The following is a 12,772-nucleotide window of genomic DNA, read 5'->3' as shown; positions in this document are numbered from 1 at the left end:
CTATGATCAGTAAATACAGGACATAACTATGTAACTTTTTGTGATTTTTCATGTGATTCACATTGTCCATATTGGTTAAATTAACTTGTACTAAGTGAGCCTTATTTATTTCTAGGAATTAAAATGTATCAATAATGGTTAAAACAGTTAAAGTGTAATATCACGTAGAAACTTCCTTAGACCATCTGGTCAAAGTTCACCTTGTGATTTCTATTAAATGATTTTTATTGTTTATTTATGTTATTTAACTTTTATTGCGATTTCTAAGTTTCTCAAACTTGGATAAAAGGATGAGGCCAGGTTTTTGTTACACACAAGCAGAAAACCCCCGAAAATTGATCCCGATTGCCATACATAAACACGCATAGACACGCAGCCTCATTTACGTACATCAACATTGCCATGTGGTCTTTGCTCGTATAATAATAAAACAGAGAAGTAACATGTTTAGAGGAAAGAACAAGATAATCCCTCCATGTGAACTAAATACTTACTATTATCTTTATTAGTTGTATATATATATATACTTGGAAATAGTCTATGTTTATTGATATCAATTTAAACATCTACCTATTTTTATTTAAAATAAACATTTAATTCTTTTTTTCAAAATCTATCTAACTAAAATTACATTGAAGTTTTACAAATTTCATTTTTTTTAAACTCGTTAACAATATGAGGCAAATTATTGAGCTCCAACAAAAAAAAAAGAAACTAGAATTTGATTGTTATTACCACATCATGCAGGTACAAAATACAAATTTTTAATACAGTAATAAACATAAGAAATTTGAGATTTGTCTTAAGTAAAAGTTGCATTAAATGCTACATAAAACTTAATTTAGAAAGTCTAGTTAAATTTATTAATTTGAAATTTACACCGTCAAAATAGCTAGCATCGTTTAGTTTTTCAATTTTTTTGGCATAATTTTCATCTGGGTTACCAAAAGCCACCAAATAGTCCCACTTGTAGGACCTCAATTATTTCCTTATATAGAAACAACAATCTCACACTCGTCCCCCAATCTCATCTCTCCTCTCTATTGGGAAAATAACAACAGAGGCCTCCAATCATGAATCACTCAACTTTTCACATCCAGAAACCCTCATCACAGAAACCTCAAAAACACACAACCAAGAGACTCACTGAGGATCAAGTGAGATTGTTGGAGTCGAGTTTTGACTCCAGCAAAAAACTTGAGCCAGAGCGAAAGCACCAGCTTTCGCGTCAGCTTGGAGTCCCTCCAAGACAAATTGCAATTTGGTATCAAAACAAACGGGCCCGCTGGAAGAACCAAAGTCTGGAGCATGACTACACCATACTCCAGCTCCAGCTGGAGGCCACGTTAGCTGAAACCAGACACCTTCAAAAAGAAGTGGAACAACTCAAATTTGAGCTTAATAAGGTACAAGCAGAACAAACACGGCAACATAAGTATTATGACAACAGTACTCATCGACCTCTAATGGATTCTTCCTACTCTAAATGTGGCGAGGAAGTTGGAAGCTCGTCGAGAAGCTTGGACGATGATGTCAACAATTTGTATTGCTATGGGCAACAAGTTTATGAAGTTGAAGAGATGTATGCTACTGCTTGTATGATGGGTTCTGATCTTGGACTTTTCGGGCCAAAGAAGAACCTGTTTTAGAGATTTAATTTTCATGGTTTAATTACCAAAGTAGTAGTGTTTTACCGCATTATTCTAATCTTGTATGAAAACTAATAATACGAGTAGTACGTAGGACCATCGTATAAAAATATGTACTATCTTACATATAGTCTTACAGCATTATTCACGTTGAATATTTCTGATTTGCAATGCAACACTATGCTAGAACCTTAACCCATCACCAGCGTGTTTTAGAATCTACAAACATTACTATTCAATATATGCTCCTCGATCGCTTCAAAACATTCCTTTAATTAGTGCGGCCCAAAATAGCAAAACAAAGTGCATAATTTCACAATCATATACATATACGCAAGTCTTGGATGGAAGTCATGACTCTCAAACCAATCAAGTATAAAATATATCAAAATTTTGTTGTCCGGCTACAAGTCATTGGGTCAATTACGCTTTTAAACCAGATGACCCATATTACATTTACAATCAAAACTTAATTAGGTGTATTATAACAAGTTAGATGACCAAACGAGGTTTTAAGAGATATACTTGCCAAACCTATAAATTTGCAAGTGTAATCCCACGTTAATTAATCCTTTTAACCTTGACACCCAAACCACTTGTTCCTTAGAAAAAAAATGCTAAGTGAGTTTATGGGTAGTTAAATAGGCAATAAAGTTATTAACCGAAACAACTTGTCAACCAGAAAATTAAACATAGAGATTAAAAACATAACAATAATGGGTCCGTTTTCAACTTCACCGACCCATAACGATTAATGTAGTCTAGCATATTGGTCGAAATCTCAATGATGTGAAACAATAGCAGTGGCAAATAAAGCTAGCTCAATTGGCAGATACATCAATGGTTTTTCCTGTAGGTATTGGATTCGACTCTCAAGAGTGACAAGCTAGTCTGAGGATTTTTTTCTTAAATCACCTGTAACGGTTTATGGTATACATCTCGTAATCTAGAGTACATGCAGGTCTTCACCATTATACGGTGAGGTGTTTCCTGATGTCGAATACCGACTAACTGATAAGAAAAAAAACTACTTTATGTTTAGTAAACAACATGTATATAATATATATATATATATATATATATATATATATATAACCACAACATGATTGTACGTATGGGGCTCCTAACACGGATGTAATCCCGTATATCCATTTAATTTTACCAATTTTAATTCCATAACATTCGATCACTAGCAAATTAACCACCACAATCTCCCAACTTGAATTGAACACCTAAACAATTAACATTTAAACATGTAAACAACTTCTCTTACAATTTCTTTTATCTCCTAATTAAACAACTCATTCTAGTCATACTAAATCTGACCAATTTGACTATTAAAGTCAAACTAGCTAAATATCACTACTTTCATTAATAATTCAATCTAAAAATTTATCGACCACTGTCTCATTTTAATCATCAATAACTTTAGCTAGTGATCGACTACCTTAAGCTAGTATAATCAGAGGCGGTACCAGGAAATAATTCCAAAGGGAGCAAACTTAGAAAACTTATGAAAAATAAATCTAAAAGGGCAGAGGCGGTACCAGGAAAAAATTTTAAAGAGGGCAAACTTAGAAAACTTATGAAAAATAAATCTAAAAGGGGGCAAAATGTTAAAAACCTATAAAAAAATTTTAAAAATTTATGAAAAATTTAAAAATACATGACAAAATTTAAATTTGGAGGGGGGCATTGGACCCCCTTGCCCCCCTTTAGTACCGCCCCTGAGTATAATCATATATAAGATGATCCCCCTTTCATCAAAAACTTACTTTCTACATAATTCTATTTTTATACAAATTCACCCTTTCAAATTAATAATTCCCAATGTAATAAAATTGCCTTATGAACAAAACCTGTAACTTAATTAATTCATCTAATTTCATCATCATAATTACTTAATTTGATTTAGTATTCGAGGAGGGACTCTTGAACCAATAAGTTATAAATTTAGTCCCATAGTGAACAAAATTATAGGTATGTATGGACGTGCATAGATACATATATTTTTTTTAATAAGAAAAGTTATTACTTGTAATTAGCGAACTGGTTTTAACCGCTTGACATACTTGTTATTAATTTATTATGGAATTAAACTGTTAGATCTGTACGTACGCGTATATACTTTCTGTATTACTAATTTTACCATGTCATAGTTTTACGAGGAAATTGTTGTGCGTCAGGCATACTAGTATTCGTATTAAGACCTACAATTAATTAAATGAGCACATAAATGGTATTTAATGATTATTGTTGGTGCTATTGTTTTGTGGTCAACTGTTAGGTGATACAATTATATTGTGAAAGCCATCGTGAATATGAATTGGGACCAAAGACTGCAATTGTGTTCTTTACTTCTTTTGGTGTTTGTATGCAATGTTTTGGTCTTTTTAATAAATGATCTTTGATCATATGATCATTTAGTGCGCTTCTGTTTATAAAATGAAGAGTTGTTTTTTCTTTTCTTAGAAAGTATAAACATTGTGGATGCATAAAAAGGTATGTACAAGTTGTATTGATTATGATATATAATACAAAGCTAATACTTAATATGTAGATTTTTTTTTTTTTTTTAAATGTGTGGATCATTTGCTCGGAACAGGAAATCTAGTTTATGTTGTCTTAACTGGGTCCGCGTTAGAGATCGAGCCCCCTCACCCACAATACTTAGTAGGAGGAGAATTCCCCAACTAAATTGCCCAAATGCACTGCATTTAATTTGGATTAAACTATGCCCCCTCTGCAGGACTCAAACCTGCTTCACTGGATGACATTTTTTGTGAAATACCTTAAAATGTTCTTGCTATGTTTCGAACTCGGGGCTTCTAGCATGAAAAGCTGTTACTCAATCATTAAGCTATAAATCAAAGTACAATTAATTAATATGTAGATAACGAGATATGGCAAAGTTAATGTTATGGTTATGCTTTATCGTTTGACTTTACAAATAGTAGACTACTGTACTTGTATTTGATTAAGTGCGTGTCTGGACAACTTTTTTTAAGTTAGCTTGTATAAATTTTCAAAATCTAGTATAAGCTTTCTGGCTTTAATCCGAGGGAAAAAATAAATAATGGAACATGTTGAGAATTATGGATAAATTTTTCATATATAAGGATTAATTGGTATGCTTAAAAGTAAATCTAAAAATAAAATAATTACACATTACATGATGAATAGTAAAGATTAAAAGAAAAAAAGAAACACATAAAGTCATTAGATATATCTTTGTGTTTATGTTTTATGTATATCAATCATTTTTAATTAATTCATAAATTATATTTTAACTTATAACATAACTAAATAAAAACTTGTATAATATTTATGCTAAAAAAAGTGCATATGTCATTCGAAAAAGATCCAAAACTGTATAATATATTGGGTATGTTTGAAAAAATTAGTTCTAGTTGGTAGCTGCAGTTGTAACTTTTAGTTATAATTACAAGCTGTAACTTTTAAGCAAAGTTGTTATTAAACTTTGTGTAACTTTTAAATATTAAAAGTTCATCCAAACTAAAAGTTCCTAAAACATTATTTCAAATAACGTTTTAGTTTAGAACTTTTTCTTTCTAATAGAAACTAAGGATAATCCAAACAAAACTTTTAAAATAATAGAAGTTTATTGTTCAAAGTTAAAAAAAACTTTCAAAAAGCTCTTAAAAAGTTCTTTCCAAATTCGTTACCAGATAACCCAAAAAAGTACTAAAAAAAACAAAGTTATAAAAAATACAAATAAGTAGATAAGATACCTAGCTAAAACTAATGAAGTGAAACCCTAGTGGTATTGTTATCATGTGGCTACATGAGCCTACAGATAAAGTGTAAAGGTCACAGGCTCAAAACTTACGAAAAATAAATGGAGATACTATATCTTGTGATCCCATCTGTGAGGATGATCACTTACTAAGCATGCGTTTTACCCGGTGTGCACTCAGGTACCAAAAATGGTACATGAGACCAAATGGTTCCAACTCATTTAATTTTTTTTTTAAAGATAGAATACCTAAATATATCATTATTCGCTCAAAAACCCTTTAACAATTGTTATAAGGAGTGTGTTAGTTATTCAAACTGGAACAAAACCCACGTCCATTGGCTGAATCTAAACATAAACAAGCCAATATATCTAGTTCTATTACAAGATACTTTATCACTATATTCTTACTATCAGTGAACAAACGTTTAAAAACTTTTTAGAAAAATGTTGTAGAAAGTTGTTAGAATGATATTAATACTAAGGGGGAGAGGTGTAGTGTGGTTAATTTGGCAAATTGGCTAAATTGGCTAAAATTAAACCACTTAGGAGATGCTATGTGTCTTAGCCAAAAACTTGCCAATACTAGCCGAAATCTTGCCAATTTTGTGGGTATAGTGCCAACATTTGCCAATTTGCCAAGTTTTGTAAAAAAAATTTTAAAAAAACGACCACTTGGACCAAAACCCAAAAAAAAGACGCTTCCAACGTTCAAAATCAAGCCCCCAACGTTCACTTGCATCGGCCAAAACTAGCTGATGAAACTAGTCAATCTTGCCGATTAAACTTGCCGAGCCAGATGCTATAGTGTAGCCGATTTGCTAATTCTTGCCGATGATTTTTGTCGATAAAACTAGTCGACTACACCCTTGCCCCTAATATTAATATTAGGGTAATAGAGTAATAAACAATTAAACATGTCTCTACTCACATATATAAATAATCCACCTCCCATCTCCCACCCTACAGATTAAAAGTCAAATCTTTCTTTAATTCTCACATATAATACTTTAAAGACATTTATGTTTGTCACAACTTTTTCAATGTGTCTTTAAAACAGTTCAAAAATGTAAGTATCACTAGTCTTTTTCATTTTTTTTTTATCAACTTAGACAAATCAAAATCCAATTTCTCTATAATGTTCGTTTTTACTCCCCCCTTCTTTTTCTCTTATTTTTCCCCTTAAGAGACAAATGAAGCAGTATTAATCTTATAAAACTCAAAAGTGAGTATGCTATAAAAAAAAATGCTAAACAAAGCCCTTAGGACTTTACTTAACGTGCGTAAAAAAATTGTACATTTCCATATTAAAAACACACCCCTTGAATTTTATGGTAAATGTAAAACTAATTAATGCACCTTAACAAAAACCCTTAGAGTTTCGTTTAGCAAAACCCTTTCTTGAAACCTCTTGTAATTAATTAGCCACTTGAAAATGGTTCCATTAGGACTTTGTTTAACAAAACCTATAAAAAATATATATACATGTCATGTTAGTATTTTATTTATTTAGAAATATCTGGACATAATTACATGAATTTATGAAATGATGTGGTCCAAAATTTGGTAATTTGACTTCTAGGTTTGGCGTTTAATCTTTTACGACTAATGTGGGGTTCTAGTCGACCAAGCATGAGGTCCCTCTCACCTTGACAAACCACTCTTTTCATTTTTGAACGATCATGTTCTAACCCCTTAATTTCATTTATGTTCATTTTTACACCTAAAGTTCCTATTTAGGGGCTTTTTTTGTCATTAAGTGATAAATATATTAAGTGGCTAAATGTATAAATAATTTCTGTATGTATTAAGTAAAAAATAGATAATTGACGGTTATTTTTGTTTATTGAGTAAAAAAAAAACATGAAATTTGACTGAATGTAATAAGTTATTAGTTATTAAGTCTAAAAAGAAACTGGGTCTTACTCTAAGTCGAGTTACTCATGATGTTTAAACCGAGTTACTCGATCCATAACCTTAATCCTCAAGACGAAAGGTTTATGTCATTCTCGTAACAAACAAATTATTCGTTGCTCTTTGTTTAACCTTCGGATTCTATGTTAACAAGTGGGGTACGTGATAGGACACCACTAATTACGTATTACTCGTAGAACTTAGTCGCTTACTGATTTGTGGCTCCAGATTTCAATGGTTTAAAATTCAGTTTCTTTGATCGTCCACACATTTGGCTGAAACGTTACTAAATTTCATAATCATATATTAACAAAAGCCGTTTTTTTCTATATAGATATAAGCTCGCTTGTTTATTTTGTCACATCGACAATATAGGAGTATATGACCCATTCTAACCAGGGTAAACCTATTTACCCAAAATAAATTCAAGTCCTAAATTCGTCATCGTATAATGGTTTAAAAATGTTGTTATAAACTGGACGGGCACAAGTTGTAACATTTGTTCTTCTTTGTAGTCTAAATTTAAATAGGGACGAAAATAATTGGAGCCTACATGACTTTCTAGCGATACAAAATTGATTGCAGGTGGTCTTGGATCAAGTTTTGGATACAAAGCCAACTTGGTCATTGGTCACTTGGTCAGGGCCATCGGAGGCGGTCAACTTTAACATCTTTCTTGAAATTTGTTGGTGAAACACATGTTTAATTTCAAGTAATAATTTCAACTTTTAGAATCATGATTTTATTCTTGTCGGATTGAATTTAGTAGCGAAACCAGAATTAAAACACATGTTTTTAGGTATTTTAAGGATTTTTTTAATAAATTTTATGGTTTTTTTTTCTCATTTAGTTGAACAAATATGTCTTTATAAGTTTCATTATTATGAAATCTTTCAAATATTTTAGTTAGCTGGTCTTATACTTGACTTGTATCACCGATTAAAACACAACATTTTTAAAGGAAAATAACATAACAATATGTAAAAGGATATGTATAGTAGCTCAAACAACCGCTTCATCAAGTTATGTACATGAAAACGTTACGTCGAGTCAAATTTGTTAAGAGTTGACCGGATTAAGACTTTTTTTTAATAGTACTTGAGATTGAACTCAACAACATTGTTTCTTTATTGTCCGGTTACCTATTAGTTGAGACGAGCTCGAGTCCATAGCCCGACTAAAATAATTAATCTATGCTAATTGCTAAGCTTGAGTTCAACTAATGGCTTGAAGAAATTGATGATGCATCATGCAAGCTTACATTTCGTTAAGAGAGAACAAAGAATTAAAAGGATATCAAATGACTAAGATTTTAGTTAGAACTTTTCCCAATATAAACTTAATATAACTTTGTTTAAACAAGTATTACATTAGTGTATTTCATAATCATCTATAATAAACTTTGACTCATTTGCATCCCTAATTTAATGTAATTAAGAAAACGGTGAGAACATTTAAAAACTATATTTTGATGCATTAAAATGCTATAAAATTGACATAGTGCATAACTAATTATCATTATTTAAGTGTTTGACACCACATTCATCCGTCAAATCAAAAAAATCACAGTTTTTGTTGGATGTATCATTTTGATTAATATGCATCCAAGATAGATGCACAAAACAAAAAACGTATTTTTTCGATTTTGATGCATCAATGCGTTGTTAAACACTTAAATAATAATAATTAGTTGTGCACTATGTAAGTTTTATGGACTTTTAATGCATCAAAATAATGTCTTTAAATGTTCTCACCGTTCTTATTTTAAGACTGTTTTCACCAGAGTATTACCCTATATATATGGACAATCAAATAAGAACAGTCTTAAAATAAATAAACATATATATATATATATATAGGATAACACTCCGGTGAAAACACTTTTTAAATAAGAACGGTGAGAACACTTAGAAATATCATTTTGATGCATTAAAAGTCCATAAAACTAACATAGTCCAGAACTAATTATCATTATTTAAGTGTTTAACAACACATTGAGCCGTCAAAATCGAAGAAATTAAGTTTTTTGGTTGGATGCATCATTTTGAAGAATATGCATCCAAGATTGATGCACAAAAAAAACATGATTTTCTTGATTTTGACATGCCAATGAGTTGTTAAACACTTACATAGTGATAGTTAGTCGTAAACTATGTCAATTTTTGGACTTTTAATGCATCAAATATATTGGGTAACACTGCAGTGATAACACTTTTAAAATAAGAACGGTGAGAACACTTAAAAACATCATTTTGATGCATTAAAAGTCCATAAAACTAACATAGTGCATAACTAATTATCATTATTTAAGTGTTTAACAACACAATGATCCGTCAAAATCAAAAAAATTACGTTTTTTGTTTTGTGCATCCATCTTGGATGTATATTCATCAAAATAATGCATCCAACAAAAAACGTGATTTTTTTTATTTTGACGGATCAATGTGTTGTTAAACACTTAAATAATGATAATTAGTTATACACTATGTCAGTTTTATAGACCTTTAATGCATCAAAATGTAGTTTTTAAGTGTTTTCATTTGTTCTCATTTTAATTTCATTCTCATTTGATAATTGATAGTCACCCTATATATATATATATATATCATATATTTAATCTTTCCCTTATTCTCATAGGTAACAAAAAACTTTTATAGATAAAAGCAAAATTAAAAGACAAGCCATATTTTGTCAGTTATGAGACTAAATAATCTTTTGGTTAACGGGTGAATTCGAATAACGATAGATTATATAGTAGTCTGAAGTGGATGTTTGGAATTGTGTTCTAAATAGATTATTTGATTAAAACACAAATAGTCGGGGAAAAGTATTTGGTTAAAAAAACTGATCACTTGTGTTTGCTTAAAGTGAAAACACTGTTTTTAGAATAATAAAGTAAAAACATATTTTCTTTTCAAAACTTTTTATTAAAACGTAAAATTTATTTTGAAAATGCAATGACAAACGCGCCTTGATGGTTTCTTCTTAGTTTCATGGTTTTTACTTTAGTGGAAATTTATTTTCGGCTATTGAGAAGGTAGGATTCTGATTTATTTTATTTTTTTGCCATGTTTGATGATTGAAGAATTTAAGGTGGAGGGAGGGTCTTTATTGGTATTTGGTCCTTTGGTTTTGCAGGCTATCCAAGCTGCAATTTTATTTATGTTTGTCACGAGGTTTTAAAGCTATGTCTTTCATTGCTATTTTGTTTGATTAATGTCCTTAACCACTAGCTCAATAGTTGAAATATTATCTCCTTATTTTTAAGAATTTGAGTTCAAGCTTTTGGGGAAGACATAAGGAAGTTCCTTTATGAGGGCTTGACTTGGGTATTCTCATGTTCAAGTCTGAAGGAGCAAGGTTTACCCCTATTGATCGTCATGTTTTCGGATGGATTAGTAAGAGGTTTTCCCCCTATCGGTTATTTGAAATAGGCATTTCTACTTCGAGAGAGCTCTCTAGCGCGGACCCGGTTAAGACAACGTATGCTAGACCTTCCGCTGTCGAATCGCGACACGAAATTTCCTGCAAAATTCACCTTTCAAAATATATATATATATATATATATATATATATATTATATATATATATAGAACTTTAAAAGATTTTTATAATCTTCTTTCTTTTGATAATATCATTATCAAAAAATTCAACATTTGAACTCTAGTTTTTTTTTTCTTTTATTAACATTCATATTATATTCTATCAAATAAGATAACTTATATTGATTGACTTTTATAATCTTCTAAGCCATAAAATATTTGAGATAGCTATTTGTTTATAACTTAAGCTTTTTTGAGAAAGTTAATCTATAATCCCTTATTGGACTCCCTATTTTAAAAAATTCAGCAATCTTTTCAATATCCCCATATTGTCTCTAATTCACAAATTACCTCTAATTCTATATCTCTAAACATAATTAGACAAACATCATACCAAGATCTAACACACAGTCAATTCTTTCTCTCCTTCCTATTTACACACACGCATATCGATTCCTCCCACACTGTTTTGTATTATCATCACTGTTTAACCGTCGCAACACGCAGGCACCAACCTTCGTTATCTAAAATATCATCTCTTATATATATATATATATGGGACAATCAAATAAGAACATATTTAAAATAAGAACGGTGAGAACACCTTAAAATCATCATTTTGATGCATTAAAAGTCCATAAAACTGACATAGTGCATAACTAATTATCATTATTTAAGTGTTTAACAACACATTAATTCATCAAAATTGAAAAAATCATGTTTTTTGTTGGATACATCATTTTGATGAATATGCATCCAAGATGGATGTACAAAACAAAAAACATGATTATTTTGATTTTGACGGATGAATGTGTTGTTAAACACTTAAATAATGATAATTAGTTATGCACTATGTTAGTTTTATGGACTTTTAATGCATCAAAATGATGTTTTTAAGGTGTTCTCACCGTTCTTATTTTAAAAGTGTTCTTACCGAAGTGTTACCCTATATATATATATAATTATTAAAACAGTAGGAATCCTAGCGATTTAAAGTCTTCCTCAATTCTAAAACTATCTTTAAATATTGTCACATAGGATAAATCCTATGTGCCATCTCCACACTTTTTTACAATATTTCTCTTATATTTATATTTATATATATACATATATACATATATATAAAGAAAATAAACAAATAAATAACACATTTAAATCCATTTCTAAATTTGTTTGGCAAAAGTTTCTCAATATAATAAATACGTGATTTTCAAAAGTAAATATATGTCACTAATAATTAACTAAAAAATGCATGAACATGTATATATTCTAGAAAATAAGACTATCTCAAAGATGCTATGTAATATTAAAAAAAGAATAATCTAATATACTTATTTTGAATACTATATAGGTATTAAAATTCATCTATTATGTTATTTTAGATTGATATATGTTTTATTTTCCTCTCAATTTTTTTTCTACAAAATGTTTAATTTAGTCTTGGAATAACATATATATATATATATATCTTGAACTATGGTTCTCCAACAATTTTCAGATCAAATAACTTTGAATAATCGGTTATGGAAATATCCACTTCTTTATGTTTATCAAATTAGAAGGTATGTACTTTGTATTATGTAACATAGGTTTAATTTAATACTTTTTTGAGTTTTATATCAATCTCCCTATTTTTTTTTGTTATATATGTAAATCACTAACGATTTTGTTTCATAACATTTAAGGATGTTCATTGTTTATAAGGATGCAAAATAACACACATCATGGTAAGAGATAACTTTAAAACTATGTAGATTTCAAGTAATTCGAGTACTTTTATCAACCATAAACTACAACTATAACTAAACTCCAATGAATGCAAGGGCCAATGAATAACATGGATGTATAATTTAGCAAAAAATACTTCTACCAATCATCAACATATATTTACATCTAGATTAGTTTTCTAT

At 29.9% G+C, this 12,772-nt stretch overlaps 1 protein-coding gene across 1 annotated transcript; it reads left to right on the top strand.

The window, feature by feature from the left end:
• Nucleotides 1–1,014: 1,014 nt before the first annotated feature.
• LOC122597782 (homeobox-leucine zipper protein ATHB-52-like) lies at nucleotides 1,015–1,806 on the top strand. The gene has a single exon (XM_043770350.1). The coding sequence runs from the start codon at nucleotides 1,074–1,076 to the stop codon at nucleotides 1,647–1,649; it is 576 nt and encodes a 191-aa protein (XP_043626285.1). The 5' UTR covers nucleotides 1,015–1,073; the 3' UTR covers nucleotides 1,650–1,806.
• The last annotated feature ends 10,966 nt before the right edge of the window (nucleotides 1,807–12,772 follow it).

The sequence above is a fragment of the Erigeron canadensis genome, chromosome 4 (genome assembly GCF_010389155.1).
Source record: "Erigeron canadensis isolate Cc75 chromosome 4, C_canadensis_v1, whole genome shotgun sequence".
Classification (NCBI taxonomy): Eukaryota; Viridiplantae; Streptophyta; class Magnoliopsida; order Asterales; family Asteraceae; genus Erigeron; species Erigeron canadensis.
This window is presented reverse-complemented; position numbering and strand designations above follow the sequence as displayed.

Excerpts from the sequence above, each read along its gene's own strand:
- LOC122597782 (XM_043770350.1), top strand. The coding sequence starts at position 1,074 with ATGAATCACTCAACTTTTCACATCCAGAAACCCTCATCACAGAAACCT.